Below are 22,472 nucleotides of genomic sequence, written 5' to 3'. Positions count from 1 at the left end.
CCCCTTTGCATTTGTTATACCATCTGGCCTCTGATGTGGTGCTGTCTCCTGTGTAGGCTTTTAGGTCTCCCAGGGTGCCAAGTTCTCTCTGACAGCTAGGCCATTGCATGTGCTGTTCCTTTGTCTGGAAACCGTGTCCCTCGCTCCCCACGTCCCCCCTGCTCACCCTCCAGGGAGGTGTCCTGTCCTCCAGAAAGCCTTCCCTCCCTGAGCCTCGGGCTTCTGCTCCTTTCCCCTCCCCCACCCCACACCTGTGTGCCTGCCCAGATGCCACTTTGCGATTTCCATGAGCATCATCACTGCTGAGTCCTCAGTCCCTGAAGTTGTAACATCACTGGTGATAAATATTGGTTGAATTAAGAAGAAAGAACAGGGGCTTCCCTGGTGGCACAGTGGTTGAGAGTCTGCCTGCCAATGCAGGGGACAGGGGTTCGTGCCCCGGTCCGGGAAGATCCCACATGCCGTGGAGTGGCTAGGCCCGTGAGCCATGGCCGCTGAGCCTGCGCGTCCGGAGCCTGTGCTCCGCAACGGGAGAGGCCACAACAGTGAGAGGCCCACGTACTGCCAAAAAAAAAGTGTGTGTGTGTGTGCACGCACGTGTGTATAAACTGAATCACTTGGCTGTACAGCAGAAATTAACACAACATTATAAATCAACTATACTTCAATTAAAAAAAAATCTAAGAGTACAGAAGCTTCTTGAAGCCAGTGAACTCATGTTACTCTCCCTTGTCTTCCCACAGAAATGATTCACATGGTTGGGTTTTCAAGAGTTGTTCAAATCATACTGGTGGTTGTTGTCATTGACATTCTAACTCTTTGAGTTTCTCCAAGGACTTGGGGTTTGCATCCATGTTTATTTGCGTGATCAGATGGGAATAGTGGCTTGTAGACCAAAAATTTTGCCTGACGAAACAGGAATTTTAGAAACAAGCCAGTTCCCTTTCATGCGAGTGACAAACATGTTGGCTTCAGCTGAGGATCCGTGGCTTCCATGTACGACTTTATTTTCAGGGCCTGACAAGCAAAGGAGCTGTTTTTGATTCAAACAGCGTTTTTGGCCTTTCACTTGGACCGGGAGGGCTCTTGCCTTGTACATCTGTGCTGACCAGTGAGTAACAGGATCAGCCTTGTAATTCCTTCAGTCTGAGACTCAGCCTCCAGGAGAAATGTTCTTCTAAGGGGTCCATTCCCTCCTAAATTGCTTTTTGACACTTGAAAAATTTACTCTGGTGTGCCTTCTGTCAACAATTCAGATGCTCATCTTTTCAACTCAACTGTACATAATAGTTTCCCTAGCCTGTATCCCAGCCTCCTGTCTCTCAAAGAGCCTAGCATCACTACCATTTGGGAAACAAAATCAAGTTTGATGAAATTTGAAGCAAAGCATCACTGTGTGCACGTTTTAAAATCAGACGGCTACTTGTGTGATGTAGCTATTTTTCAGTAGAGTTTTTTTCTGTCATGTAGGTTTCGTCATCACCAGAGTCAGCATCAAAACTGTGAGTGCCGTGAGTGACAGCAGCCAGTATTCTTCCCTGTTTTGTTATGAAATTTTTGAAATATACAAAAATGGAAAGAAATGTAAAATAGAAACCCAAAGCCTAGACTCCACAGTTAACAGTTTACTTTATTCTATGACCTATCCATCTATATGTCTATCTTCTTTCCATCCATCAATCCAATTTTTTTTCCTTTTATGCATAAAAGAACACTTAACCCTTAGATGTTTCAGCACGACATCATTAACGAGAGTTCAATATTGGTCACCAAATTGTGTTTATTTTTTTTATGTACAAAACTAAATTATTTTATTTAATTGTTTACTGTCTTCCTCCCTGGCTGAATATAAGCTGCATGAGGGGAGCTTCATCCATGCTTATCTTGTTCACTGGTATATCCTTAACTCCTAAGTTGTTGCCTGGCTCATAGTAAGTGCTCAGTAAATGTGCCGAATGTTGAATGAATGATGATACTGAGAAACCTGTGATGTTAGAATTTTAAAAGCCTAGATCACTGATTTGTTTCCCTTCTTCCCAAATCTACTTTGTGACCTAGATAAAAAGATATGTTCATTTATCTATTTAATAAATATTTATTGAACGTCTGTACTATACTAGGCCTGAGCTAGGTTCTAGGGTAGAGTGGTGAGCTTCCTTAGCTAATGATGAATCCTGAGAAGAATGGGCTTTGGTTTGGGAGCTTGTGTGCAAAGAACATGATGCTGGAAGTAATTCAGGCGTGACCTCTGCTGCCTAGTAATAGAGCTCTGCCTACAAAGTCAGTCACACCAGGTAATGAAGCATTCATCATTGACTTAATCAGTTGTTCATTCAAAAAATATTTCCTCAGTTCCTACTACGCTCTGGGCTCCTGGAAGTCGGAGGCACATAAAACGTGGCTCAGTCCTCAAGGAGCACATAGTCATAAGTGGAGACAGTGATGTGTGATAAGGACTCTAACTCTTCGTGGTCTAAGAGAGCAGAAGAAGGGTACTCACCTCAGTCTTAGGGAGTCAGGGAACCCTTCAACTAGGAGGCGATGAGAGCTGAGACTTAAAGGCAGGAGGAAGTGATAGACATGCCAGACACATGCCAGCATGAGATAAGATGGAAAAACATGGCATTAAAAACCCCGGGTAGGTCGTGAAGAAGAGATATCCATGGAAGGGTGACCTGGAATGACAGGTGTACTTGGGCGCTGCTTCCCCCCGAGGGAAGTGAAGCTTTTCCGCAGGAAACTGCCATAGTCACATATTTGTTTCAAAGAATATCTTGTCAGGCAACGCAAAGGATGGACTGGAGTTAGGAGGCAGTGAGAACAGGACGAAGGGGCAAGGCTGGAGGTGTGGGGACTACTCGGAAATCCACTGCAGAGTTTATGCGGGTGCAGTGATATTCGATAGTCATTGATTTAGATAGTCAAGAATTGGAAACATCCTAAAGTGGTAGGGTGTATTAGACAGGATTTCAGTCGAACTGGCTTGGTCACAAGGGTCTGTTGGCTCTTGTCACTGGGAGTTGTGAAAACCGGCTTAAGGCAGAGCTGGATTCAGGGCTTGGAGGGTCTCTTTACCCTCTCCCTATCTCGGCTCTGCATGTCTCTGGATTAGCGTCATTCTCAGGCAGGCTCTCCTCACATGGGCACGGAGATAACATGTGCAGCTCTGGACTTCTACCCTGCCAGCTTAGTAACCGTAGCAGCAAGATGTTGACTCCAAAAGCAGCGCGCGCATCATGGAGCAACTGTGATAGGCGGGACTCGGATGGTAAACCCACCTTTCAAGTGAGCCTTGGTCGAGTCGAGTCCTGTGGATCATGTGCCCATCCTTGGAGGCATGGGGAGTGGGGGAGATAAGGGGTCAAGACTGGCACCGGTTCAAGCCACCCGAATGGAACACAATTGCATGGCTGGTGTGGGAAGTGCAGTTAGTTCCACTAAGTGATGCTGGCAGAACAGAGCCATGGGCATTGCATCCTCAGTCTAGGCGCTGAGGTATTGTGCTGCTTTAAGAAGTAGTGATGAGCTATGGTTATTACCCCAGAAAGATACCTGTAGCACTTGCTGTAAGAGAAAAAAGAAATTCACAAAAGATCCAATTTTGTAAGACCCAGCTTTGGTTTGAGGATTAAAAAGGATCCATGAGTCTAGAAAAAAGGAGCCTAATAGTGGTTATTTCTAGGTGGTAAGATGACGGGTGACATCATTCTTTCCTTCTACTGTCTTTATTGTCTGAAAAAAAGTTATACACTGAGGATGTGTTTCTATTATAACCAGGAAAACCATTTCTATTTAAAGAAAAACTTATCTATTGAAGTTTTGACAAGATTTGGTGAGGTCAGAGCTAGAAAAGGTGAACAGGAGAGAAGGAGGAGATGGCTTCTGAGAAGCTGACATCCCCTGGACTTGGTGAATTGGATGGCTGTGAGGCTGCAGAGGGAGCCCAGCTGGCCCTGCAGTTTCTGCCCTTGGTGACTAGGTGACATGGGGGTCCCCAACACTGCAGGGCTGGCAGACATCTGCTAGAAGGAATTTTGTACTTCTTAAGAGATGTTTAGAACTGACTGGTTGAAAAATCAGACCTGGGAGAATTTATGCTGTTGAAAGAAGGTTCAGTTGGACTTAATAAAAGTTGTGAATTACATTTCAAACGAGGACATTATAACTGCTTGGTAGATACAGTGTATACCTAATTTACTAAGTAGTTGGTAAGCTCCATGAAGGCAGAAACTCATCTTTATGTTGTAGTTCCTCAATACCTAGCATATAAATGTGGTTCATAGAAAGAGTGCTCTAAAATGTTTGTCACTGAATGAACTATTCCGTCTAAACTAACAGTAATTCTTCAAAGAAGTCATTGCAGGGGTCAGCTCAGGAAACTCACCAACCTGATTTGGTTTGTAATCATTTGTGAATAGGTGCTTTCCAAGTACTTAAAATAATGCTTTTCTTAATAAGAAAAAAATGTCCTAAAATTCTTTAAAGATCATTACTAATGTTGAGGAAATCCCTTCCAGTTTGTACCACGTAGAAAAAATCAGCTTGCTTCCACATACATATAAGTAGCTCAAGCTGAGGAAAGTCTCTCCTCTCCCCCTCCCCCTCCCCTCCCCCTCCCTCCCTCCCTCCCTCCCCCTCCCCCCTCCCTCTCTCCCTCTCTCCCTCTCTCTCTCTCTCTCTCTATATATATATATATATTTTTTTTTTTTAAAGTAGTCTTTTATGTGTATTTTGGTCTACCTTACAATATTATTCTCCTCCAAAGCATGTTTACCACCCTGGTTCACAGAGTCCAGAAAATAAAATATCTGGACTCTGAAGCTGTATATTAAAGTGCTTTAAGGAGCTTGGGCTCTGGAAACAGCTGGTCTGGCTCTGAATCCCAACATTGCCATTTCCTGGCGTGCCAACTTGGGTAGTTTAAGTAACTCTCTCTTTTCTCATCTGTACAAACATGTTATAAGGTTGTCATGAAGATATAATGAAATGGTCACTATAAAGCACTCGGATTGTCAGTTATTTAAAAAAAAATCACATTTGTTTACCGCCTGGGTTGGAGTGATTTCCAAAAGTACAAGATTTCCTGTGTCTCATTTATGATGGGATTTCTTTGATTTACCTTGAAATGTAAATACCTTCCCTTTGAAAACCGTTCCCACAGCTGAAGTCTGTGTTCCCATCTGAAGGCAAAGCAAAAGACAGAGCTTGGCCTGAGGGTAGATCTCCACGGAAAGGTCCTTTCAGATCCATCAGCCTGTACTTTCGGCTTCTGGTTTATTATAAGCAACTTTAGGAAGACTTGTGTTCAGACCAGGGCTCGTGATGGGGATGACACCAGGAAGGCACCCAGCTGCTGGCCGGCTCCTTGGAAGCAATACACGCCTGCTCTGTGGGTACTTGCGAATCACCTGCCGGACGAGTCTCAACTGAGCATCCCCTCATGTTATAGACAGTCAGGGTCCTGTGGGTCCTGTGGGGCCTGGGAAGAGACATGGCTGGTCTGCCTGCCGCTCTTGAAACGTGGCAGTGCATTTCTAAGTGCTACCTCTATTTTTAACTTAAGTCGCACCTGAGCTTCTTAAACTGGTCCTGCAGGTTGTCGATCCCCAAGTTTAATACTGCAGACGAGAGAGAGGAGTTGAAATAAGGTGTGTAGATGAAAACTTAGAGGAGAGCTTGTATGTGTAATTTATTCCTCATACAGTGTCCAAATAGTCAATTTAGTACCAAATGATACTCATAAAATGGTAAAACCTCACCATTCCCCACAAGTTTTTTATTATTTATTTATCCCTCCCTCTCTCCCTCCCTCCCTCCCTCCCTCCCTCCCTCCCTCCTTCCCTCCTTCCTTCCCTCCCTCCTTCCCTCCTTCCTTCCTTCCACGCAGGGTCTTAGTTGCAGCATGCGGAATCTAGTTCCCTCACCAGGGATCGAACCCAGGTCCCCTGCATTGGGAGTGCAGAGTCTTAGCTACTGGACCACCAGGGAAGTCCCACCCCACAAGTTTTTTGAGTAGATTATTTACTGCCTCTCGCTCTCATTGTTCAAGCTGTGGGGAACCTTTGACACAAAAATATAAACAGATATGAGGGTTTTTTTTTTCTTTTTTGGGTCTTGATGATCATTTTATTTTTGAACATACCTTAGTATATGATGTATTTTTCTAACCTGTTAAGTGTTTTAGATACTAGATTATTTCCTTTTTTAAGACAGGCCCGGGCTTCCCTGGTGGCGCAGTGGTTGGGAGTCCGCCTGCCGATGCAGGGGACACCGGTTTGTGCCCCGGTCCGGGAGGATCCCATGTGCCGAGGAGCGGCTGGGCCCGTGAGCCATGGCCGCTGAGGCTGCGCGTCCGGAGCCTGTGCTCCGCAACGGGAGAGGCCACAACGGTGGGAGGCCCGCGTACCGCAAAAAAAAAAAAAAAAAAGAAAAAAAAGACAGGCCCACCTAGAGACTAGATAACTGAACTGCAGAAACGTGTATGTAAAGCATGGAGCTTTAGTCACCACATAAATTTTCTGAAGATAAAACCACGATTTCAGAGTTTAAAGTGTCCGATTCTATTTCAGAATTTCTATGACGAACCATAAGTTTTAAAAAGAGATTTCTTGAGCTGCCTTATCGACATTTCAAATGCACGCAGACTCTCTTCCCCTCCCCCAGACCCCTTCAGACCCCCTTCCTGCCATCTCCTCCAAAAGGAAAAAATGAAAGCAACCATTGCCTCTTGTTGTCAGTAGAACTTATTCAGTGATTTACTTTCCAGCCAACTGCAGCCATTGCCATTGCCTCTGGGCGCTTGTTCAAAAACGCCGAAATGAAATAACAGATTGGCCAGACCACACACGACTCTGCAGACACAACCCTATTATCGCCTCATCTGTCACCCCCATTAGGCAGCAGCCTGGGAGACGGGATGGTGATCACGAGTATTTAGGCATCCCCTTCACGTCCACAGCTCACGTCTCTCCACCTGGCTTCCTGGTTCATCTTCCTGCGGGTGCATGCGTGGGGCCTGGGCCTTCAGATCCCTAGAGCATCTTTAAGGGCTTCTGTCCCTGCTTCCCACCTGAGAGAGTCCTGAGAAAACCAAAACAAGACACAGGAACCAGCTTCCTCCGGTTGTCCATTGTCGACCACCCACCGGTGAATGACTAGGGCATGGGCGGCACTGTGTGGACTTTACTGAATATCCAGTCTCTCTCCACTTAAGTTATTTTTAGTCGTGCTATTAAGGTCAGAGCCAAGCCGAGCAGTTGCTTCATTTCATATTGTGAGGCCTCTGCAGGCTTGGTCATCTCCTGCAAAGCAGATTTCTCTGGTCAGATGACTGCTTAGGAGAGGAGGGTCTGTGTTTCCTCGAGAGAGACTCATTTTCTGATTGTGGCTTTCTGGTGAAATTCCTTTTTAAAATTATAGGCACAAGAGACAAATGTTTGAGAAGGGTATGGGCTTGCTTTCTCCCTTGGTCGAGTGTTAAAATACTCGATCCAAAGGAAAATGCCTCTTCTCTTCCAGAGTCGTGTACCTTGGAGACTAGACACGCTTCCTTAGGGTGGTTGGCTTTTGGGGGGGGGGTTCCCCTCCCCTTGAGCTTCACCTTTTATGCTGTCTTCGTCCCATCCATCCGTTCAGTACACAGCCCCAGAATTACATCTGTCATTAGTGAGTGATTCTTGGAGGAGGTGCAGGGTTGGGGTGATGTTGCTTGGTTTTGCCCCCCAAATCCCCTTGTGCCCTACTGGATGGTGAACACACAGCTGGAGTAGATGAGAGCCGCAGGGTCCACTGACCCTATTGAGGACCATGGATTCAGCCCTGCTCCCTACAGATTTCTGGCCACTAGTTGGTAAAACCTGGACGAGGGAGACAGTAGCCTTGGGCTGAGGAAACAGGAAGGAGGAGAGAACCCAGCTGAATGGATTTTAAACAGATGGACTTTCCACTGAAACAGGCAGGGTTGGGCTTGGGTTAATCCATCCTGGAGAGGATTGTTCTCCGTGAAGGTTGAGCTGGGGCTGGGTGGGAGCAGGCCACCCCTCGCTCCTCCCAGGTAAGAGAACAGGGTGAAGTGAAAACCTTTAAATATGTTTGAGACAGCTTACGTGACATTTGTAATCGTTGGTGTTCCTTCTTGCTGATTGAATCCTAACTGCCCTGTCCCATCCTTTCCGCACCAGCTCACACCCCAGACAACAGCTTCCTGGGGTTCGTGGTCGAGCAGCACCTGAACTCCAGCGATATCCACCACATTAACGAAATCAAGAGGCAGAACCAGTCCCTTGTGTACGGCAAAGTGGATAGCTTCTGGAAGGTGAGTCAGTCTGTGCGTGCCTATTGCTCTGAAAAGAAGCTTGTCGCGTAATTTAATTTAACTTTGATCCGGGGAGTGATCAAGCCAAGTGCCCACGGCTTGACAGGGTCTGCTTAGAAGTAAAAAAGAACATGCAGGGATTTGGGCTGATCGGCGTCTGGGTGTCTAATAAAGGCTGTATGTACCCGCTCATCTGTACGGTGGCTGCACAGCAGTGCCCCTCACTCTTTGCATTTTGGAAGTGATGCATTCCGGCTCCTTTCCCATCCTCTGCTTGCTTCCAGAAGCCGGGGCCTCACAGGGGCTGGATACCTTTCTGGAGCAAAGCATTGCACAAGGAGGCCCTTTGCCAAGTGACTCATTTCCTCTGCCTGTTGTGAAATGATTTGTAAAGGGAGGCAGCTCCTTTTGCCTGGGGAGGGCAGTGGCCCTTGCATCCTCTTGGCTGTGGTCAGTACTGTGGTCAGTACTCCACTACGTGGGAAAGGGAGATGCCTGCCTGGGTTGACCACAGGCAGTTTACATGGGGACATCTTGGTTGAAACAACATTCTTGGTCACAGGCTGAGCCAGGTTTTCCAAGAACACTGGACTGTTGGGCCCTGGAGGGCCCCTTGGTCCTCCTGGGTTATTTATTTCCAGGCCCCATCTGGGGAAGGTATGAGAGAAGAGGAACCGGATTGGGGCCTGACCTGTTGACATGGCATGCAAGTCTTTTTATAAGGAAAGTCCGCCTTAGCATGCAAATTTTGCAGTATTTCGGAGGACGTGTTTGTACAAGGCAGAACAGTCTCCAGGACTTCGAAAACGTGCCTCTTCCTAAACATAAAAGTTAATCACTTTCTGGAATGCTCAGGAACTGTGCTCTCCTGTTACCCTGTCTCCCTTCCTTAGGAAGTTAGAAATCTGATCCCTGAGAGAGCACACATGATGTGCAGGTGAAGGATTCCCTGTTCTTGGTTTTCTGACCCCGTGTTCAGAAAAGGGAAAACATTGCCACCCCCTTTGCAGTTCTAAAATGCTAACTATGTGGAAGGGGCAACACATCAGCCTATTTGCAGGGAAGCTGATTTATTTCCAGGGAAGCTGATTTATTTCCAGATAACTGTCTTTGCTGTAAAGAGCTAGAATCCTGTCTTAGTACAGTAGTTCTCCACTGGGGACAGTTTTACCCCCCAGGGGACATCTGGCAATGTCTAGGGACAATTCTGGTTGTCGTGATCGAGGGTAGGGACGCTGGCATCTACTGGGTAGAGGTCAGGGATGCTGCTAAATATCTAACAGTGCGCAGGGCAGCCCCACAGCAGAGACTTATCTCGCAGAAAATATCAGCAGTGCCAAGCCTGAGAAACTAGGGCTGGTTAATAAGATTTCTTTCCTATTATTCCACATTTTCTCCTCTCAAGTAGAATAAAATCAGTTGAGATTATAAGTGGTTATTTCAGATGTTCCCATGAATTTATATCTTTGCTTCCTTTGTGTCAAAATCAGCCCTGTGTGAACAGAGCATTTTTCAGCTGACATTCAGGTGAACTTGGGTTGAAAAGGGCACATTAGATGTTCTCGTTCTCAACTCCGTTGTAAAGAGAATGGATCATGGCACTGGTTTTAGGAAGACTGGGGCTCTTAAAAAAAACAAATTGTAACTCCCTTCTCCCTCCTGTACCTGTTCAAAAAAACTAGTTTGCATGTCCACGTGGACTTGGCCTTGAAATTATACACTTCTGTTTTGGACCCAAGTGCAGCTTCTTCCTAGGTGCTCCTGGCAGCTTTTTCAGTTTCCCTAGAAAAATAAAACAATAAATTGGTTCTGAAGGCTTTTTGGCCACCTTCTTTTGGACAAAGTAATACTGCCAGTAAAAGGATGATTTTCTTGATGCCAGTCAGAATCCCAAAAGTATTAACCGTGTTAGCCCGAGTGGTTTAGGGTTGGAAATCCCTCCAAAACCCCACAAGTGACCTGACCTTCCCCATCCTGTACATCACTCAGGTATTACCAAAGACTGAGTAAGTGGTGAGTTTACATTAGAATTTGTTTGAATACCAAAAATCTGGGGTGTTGTTTCCATTTTAATACATTTTTATTACCCAGCATTCTTTGATGCAAAAGACCCCAAAAGATGAAAAGTACTGTAAAGTTTTCACATCAATTCAGGACATCATCTCAAACTTTGGAACACAGCACAGTATATGAGAGTTTAGTTTCTTTCTTCAAAACTTCCCCATCCCGTAGTACCTAGTGCATAGGAATCAGTCACGTTTAACACTGACTTTAGCTAGCAGGAAGGTTGGTGTATTTTTTTCCAACCTTTCGCCCCATTCTCTCCTCCCATCCAACCAGACGTCCTTGGGAAGGGGAGCAATACTGTCAGTCCCGGGAGGTCTGGGATTGCAGCGGGCGCATGTGGGCTGGTACAGCTTTGGATCAGATGATTTGGGCGGTCCTCCCTCCCCCTCAGGTTCTAGGACTCACTGAAATTCTGAAGATAGCTGCTATGCTATCACTCCTCCGCCACTTCCTCCCCACCTGCCGAGGCACGTGATTGGGGAATGCCACCCCATGACCCCTCCACCTTTCACCGATTGGCGCAGCGGGTTGTCCTCTGACCCAAGGCAGCAGGACATTGGTGGTTGGCTACCGTGATTCTGGCTCAGAAAGCCAAGCTAGATCAATGGGATTCTTCACTTGACATTGGAAAGTAGAAGGGCAGTGAGCCGTGGGTGTAGAAGTCAAAACGATGTGTCCAGAGGTGTGATGAGACCCAAAAGCCTTCCAGGAGTCCAGTGATGAGGAGGCGGGACTGATTTGGAAAGGGAGAGGGTGTTGTTGAGAGGATGGTGCAGCAGAACCATAGGGAGGAGAGGTACCACCGTGAAAAATGTGGGGTGCTTTGCAGGGGCCAGGTAGGAAGGCAGACAGACAGAAACCACCCATGCAGCCTGGAGAGAGAGAGAGAGTAGTTGCTGGAGTTTCTGGAAGCTTTCTTTTTCCAGATCATACATGTCTATCATACTCTGTTCCCTTCTAATATCCTGAGTCGTTTCTGTCCCTTATAGTCATATGAAGGGTATCTTCTAAAATATGTCTTCCCTGCCTTCCAAATGCCTATCAAGAAATACAGTCTGTTAAATATACAGGCTAAGGAGGAGTGGGCTAACTCTTCAACTCCCCGCACTGGTCCCCAGTTCATGGCTGAGGTACCCTGTGGTCTTGTCCTCATGTTATAATACATAGTAGGGAGGTGGCTGGGAAAGAGGGGACCTTACTGTCTGATTCCAGAACCCAAAGATGCCTACTTAGGAAGCATCATTACCCACGACGCTTAGCATCAAATGGGACGGCATAAAGCCTGATTCCAAGTACAAATATCTTTCTTAGCCCGATAGCCCACAGTTCTAGGTTCTCCGTATCTACCCTGCTGCAGTCTGGTCATTGGCATCAGCTAACACATGTGCCTAGAAGGAGAGAGGTCTGTCCAGTGTGGCCAGATTCAAAGTCCTTCAACATCCTGTTACCTTAAGTCATCAGGGAGTGAAAAATTAGGCAATTTTGTAAAAATAAGGGATTTTGAAAATTGTAGAAATTAGAAGTAACTGAAATCTTGCTTAACTGTATTCTTTATTTCCATGTTTCTTTAAAAGAAAGTATCCTGAGCACAACTGACGCTTCTGTTGATGGTGGGTCAGCATTTTTCATATTTATGGACCCACCATGATGTTCTTATTACTTCTTGGTACACACCTGCCGCTAAAGTAACTGTTCTGAAGGCCTTGCTTTGAGCCCCTCCAGGGAATAAGCATAGGGGCTGAACCGCAAACTGGGGCTCCTGCCTTAGCCTGCAATTCACCAGTGTGAGAAGTAATTAACCACTTTGAGCCTTAGATGCCTGACCTGGGAGATGGGAGCAGTAACAAGTACCATGTAGAGCAGGGCTTCTCAGCCTTCATAGTGCATAGGAATCACCTGGGATCTTGTTAGAAGCTGCTAACTCTGATTTAGACCTTCTGGGGCGGGGCTGAGATCCCGCATTTCTTGAAAGCACCCAGGTGAGGCACAGGTGATGCTGATCAAAGCACAAGGCCTTGGGATGATGGGGATTGTGGAGAGTGCTTGGCCCTGAGTAGCTGGCCAATCAGTGAATAAATAATCCCTTTTTCCTCTTTACTTTGCCCTTCCTGCTCCTCCTGTCAGGCTGCCAGCTCTTATCACTTTTTACTCCTCATAGCGCCTGATTCCAGTCACCCCCCGAGTCTCACTTCCCACTAAGCACATTTCTGTACATTTGCAAACATTGCTACTGCTAATCTCTGGTGCCTGGCCTCTTCGAGTGGGGCAAACCTGTGATGAGTAGTGGACTCTGAGAGGAGGTGGGAGGCCTGGTGTCTTCCTGGTCATCTGCCGTCCTGGTTTGTACAGTTGGTGCCTACTGGGCAGTAGGGTGTAGTGGTCAAGAACACAGACGTGGGTTCAAATCCTGCCTCTTGCCACCCCTGCCTGATCTTGGGCAAATTGCTTAACTTCACTTGGCCTCATGTTTCCTGGGGATGATGGCAATAGGGTTTCTGTAGTGATTAAATGCAATAATATGTGTAAAGTGCTTCGAAAATGGCCTGGCACAGAGTAAGTCTAAATAAATGATTGCTATTATTAATATCATTACTGGGGTCAGATTGGAAACATAGTGAGAATTGATGGGGATGTGAGATTGGGGATGTGCAGGGTAGAGCCTGTGGGGAACTGGCAAATACAAGCCTGCGCCCAGATATTCAGATTCCTATTTTGAAACTCTGGCCCCTGAGTGAAAAATGTCTTTGTAACTAAAGTTTTATTGGGACATAGCCACACCTGTCCATCACCTATGGCTGCTTTTGCACTAAAGTGTCAGAGTCGTATAGTTGTGATAGACACTGTATGACCATCAAAGCTTAAAATATTTATTATCTGGCCCTCTATAGGAAAAATTTGCTGACCCCTGAATTACATCATGTCCCATGTAAACCAAATCTCTCTGGGAGGACACATTTGGCCAACAGTCCCTGTTGGATCTCATCAGGGGTCTTTTTAGCTTGTTTTGGGGGTTCTTGGTTATGTTCTGTATAATTCAGGCCGATGGATAAGCAATCCATGGAAAATGAAGTGTGATTTTACTAAAATCTGTTACTATAAAGACAGAGGCCCCAGCCCTGGGCCTGGCACCTCTTAGTAGTAGGCAGTCAGCAAAGGCTACTGCTTATTCGATAGCTGACGCGTTGATAGTAAAAGAGGGCCTTATTAGTGCGGTGTTTACGCTTCTCTGGGCCTTTCACAGCCATCATTTAGGGAGGTGCATGATGATTCCTTCCGAGGAAGCACGGGCAGCTGTTACCTCCTTCACCATGCTGCTTTCTAGAGGAGAAACCGACTCAAGGAGATGGAGGGACTTGGCCAAGGTTCTGCAGCTCACGGCATGACAAATCCAGAACCAGGGTCAAGGTTCTGGCCGCCACCCCTCTTGGAAACTTGCCTCCCTGCTGCCACTTGCTGGAGGAGCTGTTCTGTGCCCCTCACGCCCACCCCCATCGGTGAGTCCATGCTTAGAGCAGCAGGATTCAGAAGCCAGGAAGCAAGGTCTGCATGTGTGACTTAGGTGCACAGCAGGAACCCTGGACAAATACTGGTATAACAGGTAAAACATTGCTCCCGGGTGCTCACCACACAGATGAGGAGCTCAGCAACAGCCTCGCAGCCAGTTCTGCGGAGGAAATACGCCTGATCTGAGCACTTCCAAGTGTTCCTGGCCCCAGACCCCAGGGTCCTGGCTGGCCCCAGACCCCAGGGTCCCGGCTTGCCCCAGTCCTAGCCTGCCCTGGCAGCAACCAAAGTCAGCTAGTCTCACCTGCATTTAGAAAACTCCTTTTTACCTAGACGACAGAGACTGTGTGTTGTTTTTTTTTTTAATTTACTTTTTTTTATTAAGTATTGTTGATTTACAATGTTGTGTTAGTTTCTACTGTACAGCAAAGTGATTCAGTTATACATATACATACATTCTTTTTCATAATCTTTCCTATTATGGGTCATCACAGGATATTGAATATAGATCCCAGTTCCTTGTGCTATACAGTAGGACCTTGTTGTTTATCCATTCTATGTATAGTAGTTTGTATCCGCTAATCCCAAACTCCCAGTCCACCCCTCCCCCACCCTTCTTCCCCCTTGGCAACCACAAGTCTTTTTTTTTTTAATTTTACCAAAATATAGTTGATTTATACAAGTCTGTTCTTCATGAAAGATTGTGGTTTTAAAGCTTCCCCTAAAATGACACGTAGTCCCATACCCACAGGCCCCAGAACAGGGAAAAGGATGATTTATTTTTACTTGTAATATAGTTTTATTATCACATTTCAATTATTAAACAATGAAATTTCCAAACAGATATCCCACAGAACTACCTTTTTTTTTTTCAATAAAAATGTTACACTACTATGGTTGCTTCTCACATGCAGTGTTTACCCCATATTCAAGTTTCTGATAAATCAACTGTAAGTTGAAATTCTGTTTCTGAGACATTTCCTGGCATACTAGGCAGTGCATTAGAAAAGAGATGATATCGCATTTAGTCTTTAATAATGTTTTAAGCATCTCGATATAATTAACCATTCAAAATGAAAGTGCAAATGCACAAATGAAGGAGAACAAGTTTCTAAGCCTATAGTGCATCTTATAGGATATAAATCCATACAACTGCAAACAGCAACGTAATACAACCTCTCCCTTCTCTCATCTTAACTTCCTGCCCCCGCGTTTAAGTTTGTTTATTTATTTGTTTATGGCTGCACTGGGTCTTGCTGCGCGTGGGCTTTCTCTAGTTGCAGCGAGCAGGGGCTACTCTTCGTTGCGGTGCACAGGCTTCTCACTGCGGTGGCTTCTCTTGCGGCGGAGCACGGCCTCTAGGCGTGCAGGCTCAGCAGTTGTGGCACGCGGGCTTGCGGGCTCTAGAGCGCAGGATCAGTAGTTGTGGCACATGGGCTTAGTTGCTCCGCGGCATGTGGGATCTTCCCGGACCAGTGCTTGAACCCGTGTCCCCTGCATTGGCAGGCGGATTCTTAACCACTGCACCACCAGGGAAGCCCCTTCCTGCCCCTTTTAATCCATTTTCCCCACAGCAGTAGCCCATGTGATCTTTTTAAAAATGTAAATTGGATTGTGTTCCTCCTTTTCTCAAACCCCTCCAATGGCTTCATTGTAAACTTAGAGTATGTTGCGTTTCAGGTGAAATCCGGTCGGTCAGTGGTTGAGCAGCCTCCCTGCAAGTAAGCCACATGTGCTCTGCACCCACTGCTCTCCCTCTGCTCCCCAGGCTCTGGCTACGCAAGGCCTCAGGTGCCACTCCCCCACGCTGGGAGCTCAGCCTCTGTAGGCTGTTCCCTGCCCTGGCACCCCGCAACCCTCGCCTCCTAGGGCCCCCTTGTCCCACGTGTATGCCCTCAACCAAATGTCACCTCTCCCCATCTGTATCACAGCATCCTCTTCCTTCCTTTTATGTAATTTTAACCATTTTGTGATCATACTTATCTTTTTCTGTCAGTCTCTTCTTAATTGCTAAGAACTTAAGTGATTTGAGGACAGGAATCATTATGATTTTGTTCTACCCAGCATGGTACCTGGCACGTTTGGCATGCGGTAACTAGTGGATGGATGAATCTCCTTTTGATTTCTTTTAACACTGATTTATATGTGGAGTTTAGGGTGCGACTTGGAATGCGCTTGCTTTGGGCATTGCCCTGTGCTCTTGTCTGAGGGACACGGGAAGGAGGGATTTGAAGGGAAAGGAGTGGAGCTCTACCTGTGTCAAGAGGTTTTCAAAACCCCTGGTGAAATGAGTAGAGAGAGGACCTGGGAAGAGGCTGGGACCTGGCTGTGGGCCAGCTCTACCGTCATCTTTGCGATTTGGAGCAGCTTCTCCGTCCTTGTTTTCCTCCCTTGTGTGAATGAAGAAGGTATTGGTAAAAAGGAGTAAATTATTGATAGATCCAACAACATGGCGAACCTCAAGATAATTACACTGAATGGAAACACCAAACATAGAAAAGAGTCTCTACTGTATGGTCTGTGTATATAAAACTCTAGAAAATGCAGATTAATCCATGGTGTCGGAAAGCAGATGGGTGGTTTGCCTAGAGAGGGTTGAGGGAGAGAGGTGGGCATATCTGCCATCTTGATGGTGGTGATGGGTTCCCATTATATCCATATGTCAACACTTATAAAATTGTACACTTTAAATATGTGCAGTTTTTTCCTTGGAGGGCAAAAATTTGAACAGATGACCATGTGGGGGGAGGAAGCAGGCTTTTGAATATGTTATTCTGTACAAGGTGCCTCAGAAAACAAGCATCTGGGAGAGAAAACATTCATTGTTATGATGTTGCCAGAAGCCATTATACTGCCTTTAGAAAGCACATGTGGCCATGGATGCAAGTTAAAAAATGGGCAGTTTATGATATGCCAATTATACCTCAGTAAGGCTGGTAAAAATTAAATTAAATCAAAGTTGGCAAACAGTGGCCTGTGGGCCTATGGCCTGCAAGCTCAATATGGTTTCTACATTTTGAAAGTTATAAAAAATACAGTAAGTAAATAAAAACAAAGGAATATATGACAGATACCTTATGTGTTCCCACAAAGTCTACAATATTTGCTCTGAGTCCGTTTACAGAAGAAGTTTGCTAAGCCTTGGATGAGAAATAATTATTCATCTGTGTTCACTGGGGCCCTGGAGACCAGCTCCTGTGGGAAATAGAGGGGCAGCTGCACGATTTGGTCCCCACTTACCACAGCAGCTCTGGTTTCTCTGTGGCCTAGATTTGGATTTCCAGTCAAATTTCACTGGGAGAAAGGGTTCAACTGCTTTAAACAACCAAAAATAAATCTTGAAAGTCTCTAGACTAGGTGACCTCTGAGTCTGAGATAGAATCCCATACTGAAAACTGTGTCATTATCTAACTCACTGATTTCGTTGATTTGGGCTTAATTTAAATTAATGCAAAATTGGAAATGGGAGTTGTTTGGAGAAATGCTGTTTTATTTCGTAGTAGGGTTTAACTGCTCTTAGTATACTGTTTTAATGAATCGCCAAAGACCTTTTTCACTTAAAGGACGTACTGAAATCCTTGAAAACGCATTTTTGTAAGAGGTTAACTAAACCTTGTCATCCTGTTCTTTAAGGTACTTGGCCAGACTTTCCTTCCCAGATGAGATAGAGATAAACCAGATACATTTAAACCTACCTTCGGTCACATTGGCCTTATACGTTTTGAAATAACGAAACTGGGCTCAGTCTTGGTGAGATTTTTCTGGAAAACGTATTGTGATTGCAGCTTGCGGTTTTGGTTGCAACCAGAAGAGCATTCAGAAGCATCCCTGTATCTCCCCCAGTTTATTCCCCTTGGGGTCGGGGAATCAATCAGAAAAGACCTCATCACCATCCCTGCGAGACCACACTTGCCTAGAGGCGGGACTTCCATGTCCCCGTGCAGATGCGCCCCTCCAGGACGGCTGCTGGCCGAGCCTCAGTCCCCTGGGCGTGCCATCCTGCCTGGCTTAGCGCCTGGCCCACAATAGAGGTCAGTCACTCTGCAGAGCCTTTTCCCACGTTCAAGTACAAGCTTGGGGGTGGGGTGGGGGGAGGAGAAGGAAGAGAAACCAAATGGAAAGAGAACATCAGGCATGAATCAATGGCTTTTAAGATTTTAAGGACTGCAGTCCAAGAGATTTAAGGACTTTTCGAAAACAGCGTGGGCCACATGCTGACTGTACCTAACCCTGTGTGGCATCTGATGTGAGCTCGTCGGTGTGTGAAGAGCGAACTTGTGAATTCGAAGGTCAGAGAGCCTTGCTTGGGTGGCCTTTTCCCCATCTCATCATCCTAGCGGTCTGCCCCCTGTTTCAGCCAGCTCTCCGCTGTCATCTTAAAGCCCCCAAGGATTTTTGTTTGTCGATTGTCAGAGAGAGCACATCCTCCTTGTCATCTTTCCGTGTAAGCCCAGAGACACGGATTGGAGACAGTCCGGAGCAGTTGGAGGAACCCTGGGTGGGAAAGCAGATGCCCAGATTCTAATTTCAGCTGCACCCGCTCGCTGGCTGCGTGTCCTTGGAATTCCTTTGCCCTCCGGGTCTCACTTTCCTCATCTGCAAAATGAGGTAGAGGCCTGGATGTTCTTTGGTTTTGTTCCCCAGAGTTCCATGATGCTGTAATCTGAACTCCGTCTTGGCCTCCTCTCATTCTTTCAAAAGCAAAGGCACAGGGAAAATCACCTCCAGGACAAGCTTATGGGCCGTCAGAAATAGGGCAGCGGGATAATTGGGCCAGGCCAGGCACAGAATCCATAAAACCAACTGCCTGGGGAAAAGGACGGGGTTGCTGGGACACGGCATTCGTGTGTGTAAAAGAGACTTCAGGAAGTCCTTGACGGTAAGCTTATGTGAGTCAGCGGTGTGGGGAGCTGCCAGGTGGATAACAGACTTCCAGTGGTAAAGAACGAAGGACTGTTGTTCCCATCCATTTGAGAGCACCTAGTGGGCTCCGGGGTGTGGCAGTAACTCTGATGGGGTTCCATCCTGGTTCTGCCCTGACCAGCGGTGTGATTGCAGGCAAGTGCCTTCGGTTCCCTGCGCCTCTCTTCTCTCATCTGTAAAATGGGGGGTAATCATAGCACCCCTCTTTAGGGTTCATAGGAAGATCGCCTGAGTTAATAAATACAAAGCTCTTAAAACAGTGCCTGGTATTCATTAGTATCTGTTCGTTTTTGCTCTTATTATTATCAGCTAGCCCAATTAGAGCCTTTTGATTGGAAGGAGCACCATGTGGGGTGACTCGGAGCATGCTTTAGGAAGACTGCTTGAAGAGACTGGCGTGTCTGGCCTGGAAACAAGAAGCCTGATTGAGGCTGCAGGTGGGCGGGTGAGAACTCCAAAGGGGCGGCAAACAGATGAGGAATCAGATTGGTCCTGGATGACCCAAAAAAGGACAATAAACGGGCTGCTCGCTGCTTGTGAACTTGCTGAGCTTTCAGGGAAGATCAGGCGTAGCATAACAACCGTCAGTGCCGTCCAGAGATGAGGCAGGCCTCCTGGGAAGCCATGAACCCCCCTACTGCTGTTGGCTGCAGGAACGTTGGCAGGCCTTTGGAGAGGTGTCACTGGTACCAGGGGACTTCGGGCTGCCTGAAGTGTACTGAGCGAGGATGTGTTCGTTGAAGGCGGGTGGAAAAGGGCAGGAGGGTGGGAGACAGGAGAAGGCACTCCAAGGAGGAAAAGCCCCCATGGACATTTTCTTTAATTTTTTTTTTTTACTGAAGTATAGTTGATTTACAGTGTTTTAGTTTCAGGTGTACAACAAAGTGATTCAGTTTTATACACACACACACACACACACGTTTCTGAAAAAGAATATATTCTTTTTCAGATTCTTTTGCCATGTAGGTTACCCCATGAACATTTTTGTTTAGCCATCACAACATTTTTTTTTTTTCCTGGACGTACCGCACACCATGCGGGATTTTAGTTCCCTGACCAGGGATTGAACCTGTGCCCCCTGCAGTGGAAGCATGGAGCCCTAACCACTGGATCTCCAGGGAATGCCCAGCACAACATTTTTTAAATTGGGAAATTTCCCACTTGGGAAGGTTCATTCATGCCAGAATCCCCACTTTCTCTTGAAAATGTAGGTGGTGTGGCCCATTGGACTCTTTTTTATTTATTTATTTTTTTTGCGGTACGCGGGCCTCTCACTGTTGTGGCCTCTCCCGTTGCGGAGCACAGGCTCCGGACGCGCAGGCTCAGCGGCCATGGCTCACGGGCCCAGCCGCTCCGCGGCATGTGGGATCTTCCCGGACCGGGGCACGAACCCGTGTCCCCTGCATCGGCAGGCGGACTCTTAACCAGTGCGCCACCAGGGAAGCCCCCGTTGGACTCTTAACGCCTCACATGCCAAAGAGTGGCTGAGCTGAGTAGTGGCTACCTCCACGTATGGGTCAGGGGATGTTCCAGGGGCGATAGCCCTTCTGGGGCCATCTCTAACCTCCATGGCCTGCTTGGCCCCCAGAGGTATTTGAGATTGTGACCTTGCCCTAGGGAGGCTAGGAAGAAGCCACCGTTTCTGTCTCCTGCTTTCAGGGAGTAGGTTTTCTCTGAAGAGGGTGAAGTGACAGAAAAAAAAGTTGAATGGAAGAATGAATTCCACGTTTCATCCGGGCCACGTCATCCTTTGAATGGCCTGTGTGGAGGTCTGCCAAGTCGTGAGGCATAAGGGGAGTTTGAGAGGAGGACGAAGGCCATTTGCAGCCTGTGGTTCCAGCGGGAAGCCCAGGCCCTTGAAATCTGTATGTGAGGCTTTGAGCTTTTCTTCTGGTCAGAGCCCAGCCCTGATAACATACTGCCAGAGCTACATCTGCCAAGTGGTCTTGTAGTTGGAACGGAGTTTCAGCCTTTGGGTTGAGGATCAGGGCGGCTGGGAAGAATGCATGGCCATCGACTCTGCATCTGGGACTTGGAGCCGGTCAGCTTACTGCTCATGTATAATGTAGTAAAGTCTTCAGGCTCCTTCCCACCTGGGAGTGAAAACCTCTCCTTTCAACCCAACTGCTAGAGCCTCTCAGGGCTACAGTTGAAGGCAGCAGCTCTGTTGTAGGGCCATGCAGGGACTTGGCCCAGTCCTCCAGGGTAGCAGTGATTTATGGGGGTGTTTTTGCTAAAATGATTTCCAGCCTCTGTTCCAAGGAAACGCAGGAAAGCTTAAGTCGGTGCTTAGAATCTAGGTCAGTGTTAAACAAAGCTGCCTGATCATAAGTTCCCCCTGGAAATGTGTTAAACACCCTGATGGAAGGGGCCCTCCTCAGAATCAGAACCTCCAGGGAAAGGACCTGGGAATGCTGTGTTGCTCCAGGTGATTCTTTTAAATAGGCGAGTTTGGGAAACACTGTACTAGGTAGTCAAAATGTTCCTAGATCAGTAAAACCTTAATCGCTTCCTTTCCACGCATGGTGGACGGCTGCCATGTGGCCAAGAACTGTCTCATGCTGTAGAAGATGTGTGTGTCCTTGTTTTACCAGGCAGTATCCTGTGCTCCTAGCCCCAGGCCCCTCCCCCAAGGACCCACCCTCTTATTTCCATGGTAATATCAAGTTGCCTAAATTAATCCGTGCAAGGGCATCACCTGGTACCAGTTTCAGTTTGAAGTCTCTCAAGAATGCTTGCCTTCTAATCCAGCCATTCAAATAAGAATTTGTAGGAGCTTGAGAAGTTACAAAGCACTTCCACATAACCTCAGTTTTACAGGCGTCAGTTTCACAGGTGATAAAGCCTTGGAAACATTTAGAAAAAACCAATCCACCTTGAGGTACGTATGGATGATAGTTGTCGATGCCATTCCTTTTGCTGCAACGTGTATACTTTGAGAGGTCACCGTTGGTCCAAAAGTGTGAACGATGAATGGTGGAATTTCAGACCTTGTCGCAGGTGGTTAGGGAGCTGTTTGAGAGCCCTAGGGATGGAGAGTCGTTTTCTTGGTGCCCCTGCGGGGAACCACCATCCAGTTGCCTGCTCTTGTCGGTGACTGGTAGCTCCCACAGAGGCATAAACAGCTGAGTGTAAATTACCGCAGCTGGGAGAAGAAAACCTATCAAAGTCTTGTGGGTGAAAAGAGGCCCCTCATGCCCAATAGAGGGTCCCCTCCAAAAACCAGGACTGGCTGGGGTAGCAGGAGGCTGAGGCAGCCAGCCATCATCCTGAGGGTGAGGTGCTTCTGGGAGGTTCCGAGTCACGGCCTGCCTGCTCTCAAAACTCTGGGACAGATTCCTTTGTAGCTCTTAGTAAACACAGCTGTTGTGGTTGTAATTTGCCTCGAGGCTTTTTACTATTACTCCAACCCTAATAGTTTGGCAACCGGTATGGGAACAATGATGCTTAGGGATGGGTGAAGAAGTTGCTGTCTGAGAGCCGAGAAGAGAGCGGCGGCTGACAGTGGGCAGAAGCCACTGAGCGATGCCAAGCGCGTGGAAGCCATGCTCCACGGAGAAGCAGGGTGACCAGCTGAGCAGCATGGGGCGCGGCCAGAGGACCGTGCAGAGGGGAGTTAAAAAAGTGCTGGGAGGCTGTTCCTTTCAAGCGAAGAAGGGGTTAA

The 22,472-nt window shown here is 47.0% G+C and overlaps 1 protein-coding gene across 4 annotated transcripts in view; it reads left to right on the top strand.

Annotated features, from left to right (window-relative positions):
* The window catches only part of MGAT5 (alpha-1,6-mannosylglycoprotein 6-beta-N-acetylglucosaminyltransferase), a 367,372-nt gene that overhangs the window by 259,905 nt on the left and 84,995 nt on the right, over positions 1-22,472 (top strand). For all 4 annotated transcript variants that reach the window (XM_067742121.1, XM_067742120.1, XM_067742119.1 and 1 more), the window contains exon 12: positions 8,181-8,314. In XM_067742121.1, the coding sequence (XP_067598222.1) occupies positions 8,181-8,314 (134 nt within the window). The remainder of the gene's footprint in view (positions 1-8,180; positions 8,315-22,472) is intronic.

The sequence above is a fragment of the Pseudorca crassidens genome, chromosome 6 (genome assembly GCF_039906515.1).
Source record: "Pseudorca crassidens isolate mPseCra1 chromosome 6, mPseCra1.hap1, whole genome shotgun sequence".
NCBI lineage: Eukaryota > Metazoa > Chordata > Mammalia > Artiodactyla > Delphinidae > Pseudorca > Pseudorca crassidens.
This window is presented reverse-complemented; position numbering and strand designations above follow the sequence as displayed.